This window comes from Populus euphratica, unplaced genomic scaffold (genome assembly GCF_000495115.2).
Source record: "Populus euphratica unplaced genomic scaffold, PopEup_1.0 scaffold81.1, whole genome shotgun sequence".
Lineage (NCBI taxonomy): Eukaryota > Viridiplantae > Streptophyta > Magnoliopsida > Malpighiales > Salicaceae > Populus > Populus euphratica.
The window spans coordinates 432,756-450,021 of NW_011499945.1; the positions used below are offsets into that span (position 1 = coordinate 432,756).

At 28.7% G+C, this 17,266-nt stretch overlaps 2 protein-coding genes across 2 annotated transcripts in view; both read right to left on the bottom strand.

The window, feature by feature from the left end:
- Positions 1–7,597: 7,597 nt before the first annotated feature.
- LOC105137450 (probable glutathione S-transferase) lies at positions 7,598–8,756 on the bottom strand. Its single transcript, XM_011043188.1, has 2 exons — positions 8,369–8,756; positions 7,598–8,023 (listed from the first exon to the last, which is right to left on the bottom strand). The coding sequence occupies exons 1-2, from the start codon at positions 8,675–8,677 to the stop codon at positions 7,694–7,696; spliced, it is 639 nt and encodes a 212-aa protein (XP_011041490.1). The 5' UTR covers positions 8,678–8,756; the 3' UTR covers positions 7,598–7,693.
- An 8,173-nt stretch (positions 8,757–16,929) lies between these two features.
- The window catches only part of LOC105137511 (glutathione S-transferase U8-like), a 3,494-nt gene continuing 3,157 nt past the window's right edge, over positions 16,930–17,266 (bottom strand). Inside the window, exon 2 of the mRNA XM_011043275.1 lies at positions 16,930–17,264. Within this exon, the coding sequence (XP_011041577.1) occupies positions 16,930–17,264 (335 nt within the window). The remainder of the gene's footprint in view (positions 17,265–17,266) is intronic.

Here is a 17,266-nt window from a genome sequence, read left to right on the forward strand (position 1 = left end):
ATATTTTTTGCTATGATTTTTTTCAAAATTATCTTTATTAATTTTATTATTTTTAATATTGAACTAATTGAGAATTATAACTTTAGATTTCCTTATGAAACACTATAAATTGTTATAATGTTTCCCTACATAGTTTTTTTTTTTTTGTTTTTTTTTTGTTATGATTCTTTCTAAACTTATCCTTGTTGATTTTATTTTTTTAATATTAAACTTGTTAAAAATTTAGCTTTGTAGTTTTTTTCTTAAAAAAATTATGGATTGCAATAGTTTTTTTCTATATAAATTTTCTTATGATTGTTTCCATAAATTCACGACAACGTACAAGCTTGTCACAAGCCCGTAACATTAAACGAGCATAGCATCTAGTTATTACTTAAAGGTAGAGGAGAGTTTTTTTAGGTCGTAATATTATAAATTGTCAACTATATTTGCATGTAATATGGTAAAAATTTATCTTATGATTTTGTATTTTAACCAACTGTAACTTAATTGTGGTAGTTAAAGATGATTAAGCTTGCTTTTGAAAAAAAAATACTATGTTATTTTAAAAGAGGGAAAAGGTGTTTTACTTGACAAAAAATTATTGAAAATAATTATGAATTAATAACTTTTATCTTAGAAGAAATACAAATTGCATTAAAAACAAACTAAAAACCTTCAAAAAAAATTATGATCTAAAATATATTTTGTTGTTTAATAGAACAATAAAATAACATTTTTATCCTTTTAAAAATTTTAAAAAACCTTGCAATTTAAGATAAAATTAGCTTTTCAAAAGGATACATTAGGTATTATAAGATTGATTAAGAATAAATTAATCCACACAAATCTTTAAAACATAAAGAAATGACCTTTTCTTACAGTTGTTTTGTTATTTTGCAGTTGACTTAAAGATTGCCTAATAATTTTACAAAGTTAAATATTATTTAACAAAATTATTAATGCATGTGACATACATGTTGGTGTATAAAGGCCCCTAGACTATTCTAGAGATGTGTGTAAAGTCATTTAGTTACCAAAATTAACTATCTATAACAATGGTTAAAGCAACATGCTGTTCTCTTTATATTGGTGTGACATGTGTTCACGGATAAGATATGGTTGAGCTTGATGATGTGAGCCTAGTAATTATATGGTAACACAACTTATAATAAAAATAATAATTTTCATAAGAAAGCCAAGTAATTAGGTTTGGTTGAAGTTTGATCCAAAGTTAATGTATAACTAAAAACTAAGGATATTGGATGGTTGCAAATTATGTCACAATGTCAGTTATACCTTGACGAGTTTAATTTACTCTTTGTCCTAGCAAAGAAGAAAAATTTTATTCAAGAAAAATTGAATTTCATTAATATTTAAAGGCTTCAAATTTCCAGAAAAACAAAATATAATATAGTTCTAGGATAATAACCATAATGGTTCAATATGAGATTGCAAACCAATTGGTCTCAACTAAAACTTGTTTAAGCACAAGTGTAATATTTAAATAAGCTTAAAAATTGATTTTACGCTAAAACAAGCCCAACATAAATAAACCCTTAACCTGAAATATAATTATCATGTATGTTAATTTAAAAAATCTTAAAAAATATTCAAAATAATACAAGTTATTAAATCATCTCCAAAATGATATCTTCTTGCATTAGATTCTTTGTAGTCAAATCTAAAACTTGTAGAAGAAAGAGTGTTCTTTTGTTCATTCATTAATTCTTTTTCCTTAATTGAATGATGTTGTCCTAGATGTTGATGTTTCTTGCCTTATTTAGTTGTAAGTATGCTCTAAAAAATAAGAAGTCTCTTATTTTGAATAAGAAAATCTTACAAGAGAAAGGAAGAAAACAAAAAGAAAAATTCTTTAATTCTAGTCTTCCCTTATACTCTATGTTAAGAAAGGATTCCTTGCATTTAAAGGACAAGTATATGATGGGAAATAATTCTCATCACCTTTCTCTTTCTGTGCTAGATATGAAATCCTTGCCCAACATAAAAAAACAATATTTCCTCTTCAAATCAACTCTTGCCATTTCTTTGTTTCTCATTTTAGCATTAGGAAACTTCCTCTCATAAATAACTAAGTAACCATCATCCATGCATCATAATTTAGCTAAGATATTTACTAGATCATTGTAAAAAAAAAATCTTAACAGTATAATTAATCCAAGCCAACTTTGGATTCTATATGGTCCAAAGTTATACACATTAACATGACCTAAATTAAACCCAATATAAACTATTAACAAGTTTATTTTGCTGCCCAAATAAGACTCATATATGAGTTGCTCAAAACTTGTCAAATGCAACATTAATGACCTTGAATCGAATCCCTCATCATACATAATCTAAGGTTGATCAAACTCACCCTATGCTAAAACCCCCATGCAGCTAAATGGTTTCCAGGCTAAAAACATTTCATGGCTAATTACATTCCAACCAAAAACCCAAGGAAAGAAATAATGTTGGCTGAATGGCCTCCCATCCGAACTTAAACATATAAAAAACTGAATTGTATCATCCTTCCCTTATTTAGAAGGATTCAACCTTGAATCCAAAACATGAAAATCATATATTAGAGGCACATCATCATTATAAAATCAAAACAATGTTTCATCATTAAAACATTGTAAAACTCTGCAGACAAGGAAAATATTTTGAATAACCCTCGTTCTTATGTATAAATTCTCATTTTGAACCTTTCTATCCTTTTTAAGTTTTAACTAGTACTCTAGTTATAAGATAAAGAGACTAGAACTACAAACTTTATATCTTTCATAAATGAATATCTATTCTTAAATCCATCATGCATAGTTTTCCTATTATACTCTCAAGGTCCACCCAATAATAAGTGACCAGCATACATAGGGACTACATTATACAACATTTCATTATAGTACTTCATAATGAAAAAAGATATGAGAAATTTTTTAAAAATCTTTATCTTGTCACAAGTATCCAACCATTATAATTTATATTAGTAACATATAGGTTCAATTTATCAACCAAACCTATATTAGTTACACTAGTATAATTATCATTATCAATTATTGTGCTACATACTGCTTATACATATGACATCTAATATGAAAGATATTTTCTCTTTGCTCTTTCCAACCTCCTACTTTAACATGCATATGAAAAAACTCGTTTTTTTGGGCATTATGAAACAATATGACCAAAAATAAAAAAACAAAAGCATTTAATGTCACGGTTACAAAAAAAGTGAGTTTCAACCTTACCTCGATTATTAATAAAGTTGTCTTTTTTATTTTTAGAAGTCTCTAAATGCCCTCTAATATTATGTTAGACTTGGGCAGCCCTTGCTTTCCTCAAATTAAGCCGCTAAGAAGAAAAAGAAGTGATCAAATTGAATGGTTATCGTGGGCCCTTTTCCTCCTAAATTGTTTTTCCATTTTGGTGCCCATATGCACTATGTCCTCGCACTCTACATAATATTGCAACTCTATAATATTCAAAATCTTACAATTCAGCTCATTTAAAAACCTAGTTATAATGGTCTCCCTATTCTCTAATTTATTAGCTCAGAATATCATGATCTTCATCTTCTTATGATGCTCATCAACACTTCTAGTACACTGACTCAAACCCTGTATTTTTTTATATAATAATATATACTAGTGATTTGACACAAAATGTTTTTCTCATCAAAGCCTCCATCAATATCATCCAATGTAGCAATATGCTTCTCCTTATTTCACCTTTAAAAAGTCATAATCTGATCCTATTTATAACTATATAATCAACAAACTCAATTGCCATAAGTTTCACCTTCTTCTGCTCATAATAATTATGATAATTACCAGTTTAATCTATTTTTTCTCTCATTTCAAATAACCCTTGAAGTTGTTTTTATCTTGGAAACTAGGAATTTCATTTTAATAAAATCAATATCACCATGATAACTATAGTTTTGGAAATCCCCCTTATAACTGAGCCCATCATCCATTTAATTTCTAGACTGTTGACAACCTTTCTTATGTTATATAGCCTCATCCTTAAAGTCATCATCCCTAACACCGTCATCATTATTCTCATCATCAAAGTCATCTAAGTTATGATTTACATGTCATTCAAGTTTTTTATTAAAGTTACATCTTCGATCAACCTCATTTCTTCTTTCATCATTCTCATTACCATGCCTTTTCACCCTATCAGACCTCTTATGTATATTACCAATCACCATGTTAAACCTCCCTAACATTTACAATAGCCATTTAATATAAAGTTTAAGTTTGTTCATTTTTATAGGTGGTAGTATTTTGCTTTTTTTTTAGCCATCACGAATCTGTAAAATTCATTAGTGGTTAAAAAAATCGTGTTTCCTCACTCATTATCTCACGTGGTTATGCTCGTCTCATGTTTCATATAAATCCTTCAATTACAAGTAGTTTTAATGTTGAAAAAGTCTATATTAACGGTGTTTTGCATATATAATGTCAAGATGAAATAAAGATGATTGTGCATCAAAAGTATCATTAAGTCTCTTATTTTATATATGTATTTATTTTTTTATTTGGATTTTTATAATAATTGATGTGCTTTTTAGTAATGAAGTTTCTTTTAATGTTTTGCTAAGTTTTTAGAGCTTAAATGAATTATGCCAAAAAATTAAATGTCGGAATTCAGAACACAGGATTGAAGAAAAATTTAGTTAAAGTTTGAAGCAAATCTTGGTTCAAATAAGTGCTTCAAATTTTTTCCAAAAAATAAATTTTATTCCAATCCTAGAAAAGATTATCATATGATTTATTTTAAGCCCAAACTTATCTTACATTATGTGTAAACTTCAACCATCAAACACTTAAGATTTCAATATCAATATTAGCCCAAATAATAGCTACATTTTTATCCTTATAAGATACTTAAATTCAACCCCAAATTAGCCCCAAATCAGGTCAAGCACAATCCATGGTCTTATATGGCCACGCAACAAATAATAATTTATTTATTTTGGGTAAGCAAGCACATGGATAGAAAGCTGAAGGGGATATTGTTACATTATTTTGGGTCAAAAAGAAAAAAGAGATAACTCATAAATGAGGAAGAAAAATATGCACTAAAGTGGTTGCAAAGCTAGTTTGATTTGATTTTTTAGAATATTTTTCAGTGCTTTACCCATAACTTTTGATTCAGGTGACTAAATGAGTTGTTCTGTAATGATCTGAAAAGGTGATAGAATTTCCTATAAATATATCTCAATAGACATCTCAAAAAAGGCTTTTAAGAGGGTCTAAATTGCTGTTTAAAGTTAGCATCATATTTATGTTTGAATTTATACTAAAATTATGTTGTGTTCTTCTTTGTAGATTTTTTCAACCAAGTTATTGTTATTTTAATTACTCTTGATTTTTTTTGTGTTACCTAGTTTAATTTCTAGATTTAGCTATTTGTGGACATGACCTCGATCTTACCAAGTTAATTGTTATATCGCACACTCATTCACTTGTGAGTTAAAACAAGTTGATTATAAAAAGTGGTCGAGCAAAAGATATGACAAGAATAAAGTTTACAATAAGAAAAATATTGATTTAGATCTAAATTGCAATTTGACCTTCTAGATTAGATCTGACTAAAAGAAAATAGAGGTATTTTTGGCATGGTAAGCAACTCAAAATAATTGAATACTCTAATTTTTAATGTTAATAACCTAAATTTACAAGGTCTTTCAATTGATGAATATAATAGACCCTTTCAAATCCAAATTTGGACCCTAAAATAAATGTTATCCAAATAATCTAAAATTTTATATTTAGTGTGATTTCACCCAAAATAACCTGAATATCAATTCTGAGTTAATTCTAATGTGTTTTGGTACGTGGATGTGAAACAGACGCGAATTAACTCCTTTTTACTTGAAATAATGTTTTCTAATGTGTAACTATTTTTTAAATAAGAAGAAACACAATTAGCATAAATAAGTAAAGAAAAACATAAAGAAAAATAAAATTGACAAAAACTAATTTAAGCAATTCTAACCAAAACAAATAATAATGAAGAAGAATGAATAAACACAACAAGAAATAGATAATGACAAAAAAAAATATAACCTGATTTTGAAGCCTAGCTCTTATACCAATTTATATAAACCTCATAATTATGTGATCACGCAATCCATAATAAAGAAGGTAACTTCCTTAATAAAGCTGAGTAATTAGGTTTGGCTGAACTTTGACTTAAAGTTTGGAAAGACATATCCTTTTTTTTTGTGTTGGTGCGACACATGTTCATAAAGGAGGTGTGGTTAGCCTCTGATGATTATTTTTTCTTTATCCTTTTCTATTCTCTTATAACCTAGAAATTTGTGATGGCCTTTTCAAAAATCAGATAAAATCCTTCAGTTTCTATTTTTATCAATTTTGATTATTTTTTATTTTGTTTTTAATGCCTTTTGAAGTTTACTCTCTTTCTCTCTCTCTTTTAATTTTATCCATAGGCATTTTTTTTTATCTACTTTGGTTCTCTTTCTTTTGATTTTTCTTCTTTGTGTTTTACCCTTTTTGATTATTTTTTTCAATTTCATCCTTCATCATTTTATTTTTTTATTTTTATATTTAATTTTGTTCCTCATTCTTTTTATTGTTATTTTATTATCATTTTATTGATTTTTTTCCAATCATGTCCCTAAACATTTTATTTATTTATTTTTATTGAATCTTGGTCCTCATTCTTTTAATTGCTCTTTTTATCCTTTTTTTATTTTTTTTCAATTTAGTACCTAAATATTTTATTTTATTTTATTTATTTATTATCCAATTCTAGTCTTCATTATTTTAATTTATTTTTTATTATCCTTTTTATTTTTTTCAAATTTGTCCTTTAACTTTTTATTTCATTTATTTTTTATACAATTTTGATCTTTATTCTTTTAATTGCTTTTTTTTTTATCCTTTTTCTTATTTTTAGGGTTATATTGGGTTAGTCAAGTTAACTTGGACTGACTCGAGTTTTTTTCAGTGTTTTTTTTATTTATTTAACCCTAATTATTTTTCGAGATTTTTTTTAAATAATTTTTTAATCCCAATCTCATGTCACAGGTGATAAGTTATTAGAGTGAGCTCGCATTAACTCTTTTTTTGTTTGATTTTTATTTTTAAATTTTATTATTTAAGGTCAGCTTATTTGACCTTAAACTTAGTTTTTTTTCCTTTTCATTTTATAAGGTATCGTAATTTTATATACCATATGTTCGTTAAATTAATACAGGTTAACTCAAGTTATCATCATCATTTTATTTCAAAGTTAATAACTATTTTAAAATAGATTTTATTTTTATAAAAATCCATAATCAACCTCCGAAGAGTGATAAACATATAAAAATATTTGGTGTATATTTTCCAGCTAGTGAAGAATAGTAAGAGAAGACAATAAAAAATGATAAAATTTATTACTTTCGATAGTTCATGGAATTTATTCTCTTTACAACTTGATTTTTTATCAAATCATGGAATTTTTTTTAATTTTTAATTTAATATAAGGTGAATCATGATTAACAAATTAAATTTATAAATAATTGAACAGAAATGGCTATATCACCATTATTATTAGCATGTCTACGAGAAATACAATGTTTACACACACACACGAAACAGAAGCCATACATGAAGAAGAAAGATGAGGCAAGACAAGCATGGAATTGGGATTCAGAAGCATTATAAGGGCTAGTTCTTGGCTAGTCTCTTCATGGACCAGTCACATAGGCCAGCATCTTATCATAGGCAGGGATGTTTTCTTTAACCACAGGAAGTTCGACGAAATTCTTAGCCCAGGCGTGCAACCGAGGCAAAGTGCTCGGTTCCAACACTTTCACACCTTTTGCATCTTCCAAGGCTGCAAACCAATAACCCAACAATCCATATGAGATGTCTACGAGATTTATACTCTCACCACCAAAAAACTTCTTATCTCCAAGACCTTGCTCCTCCAAGATTTTCAGCCACTCCGCCATTTCTTTCGCTGCCTTCTCGAGCTCTTCTCCGCTACCGTGGTAAAATGCACTAAAGGCAGCACCCTAAATAACCGAAGAGTTTGATTATTTCATGAATATAATAAAACAAAAATAAAAATTTAGAAGTTTTCAAGAAAGCTTGTGAAGAGAAATCAATCCAATTTAATCACCACTAACTAAAATAATGATTTGGTTTTGGCTTTCGACTTGATAACAAATATATGTTTTATATGTAACCAGTAATTCTTTCACCCAATTACTGGGACTAAATTGAAATCTTGGAATCAGTTTCTCTTTCCTTAGGACTGCAGCCTACCAACTAGCAGATAAAACTAAAAGATTTCATGAACCAGAAACAGTTGAATGAAAAATAGATGATGAGACCTGTAACTAGATCGATACCCTCACCTTGATAACTCCATACTGGATCCAGAACCGAGCCATGGCTCTCTCATAAGGGTCTTTGGGGAGCAATGGATTTTCAGGCCATGTTTCTTCGATGTATTCAAGGATAACAAGAGACTCCGCAATTGGTTTGCCACCATGAACAAGAACTGGGATCTTCTTGTAAATTGGGTTGTACTTCAAGAGCGATTCACTCTTGTTAGAAAGGTCTTCTTCTATGTATTCATACTCCACACCTTTTAATTTCAGAGCCCATATGATTCTGTGACTAAAAGGGCTCGGCCAAAAACCATATAGCTTCACTTCTGCCATTGTTTTGATGAGGTCAGGATGCAAGGCCCGCTGCTATGGAAACCCATTTTATAGTTACTTTTCGCTTGGGCATCAAGTTTCAGCTGGAAAATTCGGACTCAAAACATTTTTTTTACTAATGTTGACTTGACTCGCTGCACAATTTTATACACTAATTTACTATAAAGAAACAAGAAAGAGCTCACCCGCTACAAAGCATGGATCAGAATTCATGAAAACAAATTACAACTGCCGTTGCCTAAAAATAGCAGACAAATCATGACTATCAGAGATATCGGGATAACATCCCAGATTTGTACAATCTATAACGAATATCTTGATAAATACTCGTCACCAAATCATGACTGCTACACTCCCTGTCTGGTGTAGTATAGGTAACAAAAACAAATCTTGATCGATTACAATGGACGAATCCAAGTAGGTTTTTGATTTGAACTTGTTTTCAAAATTGAAAACATTATGGGTCTTTGGTCTTCAGTTATTTGTTCAGGATCGAATTGTTGCTTTCATAATATAACCCTGCGAGGGAGACAGGCTCAGTGGATCAGGGCAGAAAGCATATACTGCATACCCATGCAGGAAATTAAAATGACCGCAACAACAGAGTTTTGATAAAGAATGCTATATCATTGAATTCAATTCACGCCACTTGTTTTTTTTTTTACGGTTTATTTTCTGTGCAAGAAACATTGATTATTATATGTTTGGTAGTAAGTTTTCATTTATTTTTTATTAAAATTTATATATTTTTATTTTAAATTAATTTGTTTAATATTTTTGCTATCAAAAATAAATTTAAAAATATTTTTGTAATATTCTTTTTTATAAAAAATATTTTAAATAACAATATCTATCCTGAATTTTGACTTTGACCGTACACATGCATGTCTTGTCTTCGGATTAGGTGGTGGACATGGAGTTGTGGACACATCACTTATGAATCCATGTGATTTTCGTAGAATTTCGATGCCCTGCTCCAAGATCTTACATCATTATCAATATATTAATTATTTAAAAAATTGGAAAAGCAGAGGGATGAACTATTCCTTCATTGACTGCCCCTTTTCTTTTGTTAACCTTCTGCTAAGCATCCATTGACTGTTGAAACAATCTTAATTTACCAAAATGAACCATTGATTTAGAAACATAATAAGGTAGCTGTCTTTAATTTCTAGTGGTGATGGTAGCAAGCTTGAGGTAATAATATCAGTTACACCTTGATGAGTTTAATTTACTCTTTGTCCCGGCAAAGAAAAATTTTATTCAAGAAAAATTGAATTTCATTAATATTTAAAGGCTTCAAATTTCCAGAAAAACAAAATATAATATAGTTCTAGGATAATAACCATAATGGTTCAATATGAGATTGCAAACCAATTGGTCTCAACTAAAACTTGTTTAAGCACAAGTGTAATATTTAAAACAAGCCCAAAAATTGATTTTAACGCTAAAACAAACCCAACATAAATAAAGCCCTAACCTGAAATATAATTATCATGTATATTAATTAAAAAAACCTTAAAAAAATATTCAAAATAATACAAGTTATCAAAACATCTCCAAAATCATATCTTCTTGCATTAGATTCTTTGTAGTCAAATCTAAAACTTGTAGAAGAAAGAGTGTTTTTTTGTTTGTCCATTAATCCTTTTTCTTTACTTGAATGACGTTGTCCTAGATGTTGATGTTTCTTGTCTTATTTAGTTGAAAGTATGCTCTAAAAAATAGGAAGGAATCTCTTATTTTGAATAAGAAAATCTTACAATAGAAAGGAAAAAAACAAAAAGAAAAATTCTTTGATTCTAGTCTTCCCTTGTACTCTATGTTAAGGAAGGATTCCTTATATTTAAAGGACAAATATATAATGGGAAATAATTCTCATATGTTGTCACCTTTCTCTTTCTGTGCTAGGTATGAAATCCTTGCCCAACATGAAAAAACAATATTTCCTCTTCAAATTAGCCCTTGTCATTTCTTTGTTTCTCATTTTAGCATTAGAAAACTTCCTCTCACAAATAACTAAGTAACCATCATCCATGCATCATAATTTAGCTAGGATATTTACTAGATCATTGTAAAAGATCTTAACACTATAATTAATCCAAGCCAACTTTGAATTTTATGTGGTCCAGAGTTATACACATTATCATGACCTAAATTAGACCCGATACAAACTATTAACAAGCTTACTTTGCTGCCCAAATAAGACCCATACATAAGTTGCTCAAAACTTGTCAAATGCAATATTAATGACCTTATATCGAACCCCTCATCATACATAATCTAAGGTTAATCGAACTCACCCCATGCTAAAATCCTCATACAGCCAAATGGTTTCCAAACTAAAAACCTTTCATGGCTAATTGCATTCCAACCAAAAAACCAAGGAAAAAAATAATGTTGGCTAAATGGCCTCCAATTTGAACTTAAACATATAATTGAATGTTCAACATGAAAAATTCAAAACTGAATTGTATCATCATTCCCTTATTTAGAAGGATTCAACCTCAAATCCAAAACATGAAAATCATATATTAGAGGCACATCATCATTATAAGATCGAAACAATGTTTCATCATCAAAACATTGTAAAACTCTGCAGACAAGAAAAATGTTTTGAATAACCCTCGTTCTCGTGTATAAATTCTCATTTTGAACTTTTCTATCATTTTTAAGTTTTAACTAATGAGATTATAAGATAAAAAAATTAGAACTACAAATTTTTTATATCTTTCATAAATGAATATCTATTCTTAAATCCATCATGCATAGTTTTTCTATTATACTCTCAAGGTCCACCCAATAATAAGTGACCAGCATGCATAGGGACTACATCATATAACATTTCATTATAGTACTTTCCAATGAAAAAAGATACAAGGAATTTTTTAAACATCTTTATCTTGTCACAATTATCCAACCATTACAATTTATAAAAAATATGATGTTTAGTAGCATACAGGTTCAATTTATCAACCAAACCGATATTAGTTACACTAGTACAACTATCATTATCAATTATTGTGCTACATACTATCTATACACATGACATCTAATATGGAAGATGTTTTCTCTTTACTTTTTCCAACCTTCTACTTTAACATGCATATGAAAAAACTCACTTGTTTGGGTATTATGAAACAATATGACTAAAAATCAAAAAACAAAAGCATTTAATGTCACGGTTACAAGAAATGTGAGTCTCAACCTTACCTCGATTATCGGCAGAGTTGTCTTTCTTCTTTTTAGAAGTCTTTAAATGCCCTTTAATATTATATTAGACTTGGACAACCCTTGTTTTCCTCAAATTAGGCCGCCTAGAAGAAGAAGAAGTGATCAAATTGAATGGTTATCGTGGGCCCTTTTCCTCCTAAATTGTCTTTCCATTTTGGTGGCCATATGCACTATGTCCTCTCACTGTACATAATGCTGTAGCTCTATAATATTCAAAATCTTGCAATTCAGCTCATTTAAAAATCTAGTCATAATGGTCTCCCTATTCTCTAATCTATTAACTCGGAATATCATGATCTTCATCTTCTTATAATGCTCATCAACACTTCTAGTATGCTAACTCGAACCCTGTAATTTTTTAAACAACTATATATAGTAGTGATTTGACACAAAATATTTTCTCATCAAAGCCTCCATCAATATCATCCAATATAGCAACAGATCTCTCCCCATTTCACCTTTGAAAAGACATAACCTGATCCTATTTATAACTATGTAATCAACAAACTCATTTGTCATAAGTTTCACCTTCTTCTGCTCATAATAATTATGATAATTACCAGTTTAATCTACTTTTTCTCTCATTCCAAATAACCCTCGAAGTTGTTTTTTTCTTGGAAACTAGGAATTTTCATTTTAATAAAATCAATATCACCATGATAACTATAGTTTTGGAAATCCCCTTTATAGCTAAGCCCATCATCCATTTAATTTCTAGACTGCCGAAAACCTTTCTTACGTTATATAGCCTCATCCTCGAAGTCATCATCCTTAACACCGTCATCATTATCCTCATCATCAAAGTCATCTAAGTTATGATTTACATATCATTCTGGTCTTCTATTAAAGTTACATCTTTGATCAACCTCATTTCTTCTTTCATCATTCTCATTACCATGCCTCTTCACCCTATCAAACCTCTTATGTATATTACCAATCACCATGTTAAACCTCCCTAGCATTTATGATAGTAATTTAATATAAAGTTTAAGTTTGTTCATTTTTATAGGTGGTAGTATTTCATCTTTTTTTTTAGCCATCATGAATCTGTAAAATTCATTAGTGGTAAAAAAAATCGTGTTTCCTCACTCATTCTCTCACGTGGTTACACTCGTCTCGTGTTTCACGTAAAACTTTCAATTACATGTAGTTTTAATGTTGAAAAAGTCTATATTAATGGTGTTTTGCATAGATAATGTCAAGACGAAATAAAAATGATTGTGCATCAAAAGTATCATTAAGTCTCTTATTTTATATATGTATTTATTATTTTTATTTAGGTTTTTATAATAATTGATGTGCTTTTTAGTAATGAAGTTTCTTTTAATGTTTTGCTAGGTTTTTGGAGCTTAAACGAATTATGCCAGAAAATTTAATGTTGGAATTTAGAACAAAGAATTGAAGAAAAATTTAGCTGAAGTTTGAAGCAAATCTTGGTTCAAATAAGTGCTCCAAATTTTCCCTAAAAAATCAATTTTATTCCAATCCTAGAAAAGATTATCATATGATCTATTTCAAACCTAAACTTACCTTATATTATGTGCAAACTTTAACCATCAAATACTCAAGATTTCAATATCAATATTAGCCCAAATAATAGGTACATTTGTATCCTTATACGATGTTTAAATTCAACCCCAAATCAGTTTTCAAATCAGCCCAAACATAATCCATAATCTTACATGGCCACACAACCAATAACAATTTATTTATTTTGGGTAATTCATTGATCCAAGAAGATAAGCACATGGATGGAAAACTGGAGGGGACATTGTTACATTATTTTAGGTAAAAGAAAAAGAAAAAGACAGCTCATAAATGATGAAGAAAAACATGCACTAAAGTGGTTGCAAAGCTAGTCTGATTTGATTTTTCATAACACTTTTCAGTGTTTTGTCCATAACTTTTGACTCAGGTGTCCAAATAAGTTGTTCTTTAATGATCTGGAAAGGTGACGGAATTTCCTATAAATATGTCTTAATAAAAATCTCAAAAAAGGCTTCTAAAGAGTCTAAATTGTTGTTCAAAGTTAGCATCATATTTGTGTTTGAATTTATACTGAAATTATATTGTGTTCTTCTTTGTAGATTTCAGTTCTTTAGTTTGTAAAACTTATTATTTCAGTTTGATTCAAGTGATTTCATGTTTATTAAAGTGTTCTTAGATATAATTATGGTTGAGTAATCTCTTTCTTGGATCCAAATTAAGGATGATGGTGCTTGGATCCAAATCAAGGATAATGGTGATTGAGGTGAGTTCTTTAGGATATGAATGAATCTTAATGTTTATCTTCTTATTTTCTTCATGAATGATTTATTATTGTAAAGAAATTTTAGAAATCATTTAGGTATTGTTTTAATCTTGAATTTTTATGCACAAACTTTAGTTTTGGTATAGAGATTGCTTGATTCAATGTCTTACTTAATATGAAAGTACTTGTTCATTCTTAAGCAATAATCAATCTTCATCTTTTTAAATTTCATTGTAATATCTTCTGATCTAATATCACCATCGTTGATATTAGATTGAGTTATCTTACATATCCTGAAAGAATCGCTAATATATCACAATTAAAATTGATTTGGACCAAAGCTTATCTTTTCTTGTCATTTAAAATCTATTTACATGTTTGTATATTTGAAACAAATTCATCAATTATTTTCAACCAAATTATTTTTAATTTAATTTCTCTAGAGTTTTTTTGTGTTACCTAGCTTAATTTCCAGATTTAGCTCTCTATAGATATGACATCGATCTTACCGAGTTAATTGCTATATCGCACACTTGTTCACTTGCGAGTTAAAATAAGCCGATTATAAAAAGCGATTAAGCAAAAGATATGACAAGAATAAAGTTTACTACAAGAAAAATATTGATTTAGATCTAAATTGCAATTTGACCTTCTAGATTAGATCTGACTAAAAGAAAATAGAGATATTTTTGGCATAGTAACCAACTCAAAATAATTGAATACTCTAATTTTTAATGTTAATAACCTAAATTTACAAGGTCTTTCAATTGATGAATATAATAGACCCTTTCAAATCCAAATTTGGACCCTAAAATAAATGTTATCCAAATGATCTAAAATTTTATATTTAGTGTGATTTCACCCAAAATAACCTGAATATCAATTCTGAGTTAATTCTAATGTGTTTTGGTACGTGGATGTGAAACAGACGCGAATTAACTCCTTTTTACTTGAAATAATGTTTTCTAATGTGTAACTATTTTTTTTACTAAAAAGAAACACAATTAGCATAGATAAACAAAGAAAAACATAAAGGAAAAGAAAATTGATAAAAACTAATTTAAGCAATTCTAACCGAAACAAATAATAATGAAAAAGAATGAACAAACACAACAAAAAATATATAACTTGATTTTGAAGCCTAGCTCTGATACCAACTTATAGAAACCTCATAATCACGTGATCACACAATCCATAATAAAGACGGTAACTTCCTTAATAAAGCTGAGTAATTAGGTTTGGCTAAACTTTGACTTAAAGTTTGGAACGACATGTCATTCTTTTTATGTTGGTGCGACACGTGTTCATAAAGGAGGTGTGGTTAGCCTCTCATGATTATTTTTTCTTTTTCCTTTTCTATTATCTCATAACCTAGAAATTTGTGTTGGCCTTTCCAAAAAACTAGATAAAATCCTTTAATTTCTATTTTTATCAATTTTGGTTCTCATTCTTTTGATTACCTTTTGTTTTGCTTTTAATGCCTTTTGAAGTTTACTCTCTCTCTTTTTTTTTAATTTTATCCATAGATATTTTTTTTTATCTGGTTTGGTTCTCCTTCTTTTGATTTTTCTTCTTTGTGTTTTACCCTTTTTTATTATTTTTTTTTAATTTCATCCTTCATCATTTTATTTTTTATTTTTATATCTAATTTTGTTCCTCATTCTTTTTATTCTTATTTTCTTATCATTTTATTGATTTTTTCCCAATCATGTCCCTAAACATTTTATTTAATTTGTTTTTTTATTGAATCTTTGTCCCCATTCTTTTAATTGCTCTTTTTATCCTTTTTTAATTTATTTTTTTAATTTAGTCCCTAAATATTTTATTTTATTTATTTATTATCCAATTCTAGTCTTCATTATTTTAATTTCCTTTTTATTATCCTTTTTATCTTTTTTCAAATTTGCTGCTCAACTTTTTATTTAATTTATTTTTTATTCAATTTTAGTCCTTATTCTTTTAATTGCTCTTTTTTATCCTTTTTTATATATTTTTAGGGTTATCTTGGGTTAGTCCAGTTAACTCAGAGTGACTCGAGTTTTTTTCAGTGTTTTTTATTTATTTAACCCTAATTCATTTTTGAGGTTTTTTTTAAATAATTTTTCAATTCTAATCTCATGTCGTAGCTAATAAGTTATTAGAGTGAGCTCGCGTTAACTTTTTTTTTGTTTGATTTTTCTTTTTAATTTTTTTTTTCAATTTCATCATTTGAGGTCAACTTGTTGGACCTTAAGTTTAGTTTTTTTTCGCTTTTCATTCTACAGGGTATCTTAATCTCATATACCATGTGTTTGTTAAATTAATAAAAGTTAACTCAAGTTATCATCATCATTTTATTTCAAAGTTAATAACTATTTCAAAATGAATTTTATTTTTATGGAAATCCATAATCAACCTACCAAGAGTGATAAAAATATAAAAATATTTGGTGCATATTTTCCATCGAAGAAGAGCAAGAGAATGCAATAAAAAATGATAAAATTTATCACTTTAGATAGTTCTGGAATTTATTTTCTCTGCAACTTGATTTTTTATCGAATCAATAAATTTAGTTTTTTTTTTAATTTTTAATTTAATATAAGGAGAATCATGATTAACAAATTAAATTTATAAATAATTGAACAGAAATAGCTACATCACCATTATTATTAGCATGTCAACGAGAAATACAAGGTTTACACACACACACACGAAACAGAAACCATACATGAAGAAGAAAGATGAGGCAAGACAAGCATGGAATTGGGATTCAGAAGCATTATAAAGGCTAGTTCTTTGCTAGTCTCTTCATGGAGCCAGTCACATAGGCCAGCATCTTATCATAGGCAGGGATGTTTTCTTTAACCACAGGAAGTTCGACGAAATTCTTAGCCCAGGCGTGCAACCGAGGCAGAGTGCTCGGTTCCAACACTTCCACACCTTTTGCTTCTTCCAAGGCTGCAAACCAATAACCCAACAATCCATATGAGATGTCTACGAGATTTATACTCTCACCACCAAAAAACTTCTTATCTCCAAGACCTTGCTCCTCCAAGATTTTCAGCCACTCCGCCATTTCTTTCGCTGCCTTCTCGAGCTCTTCTCCGCTACCGTGGTAAAATGCT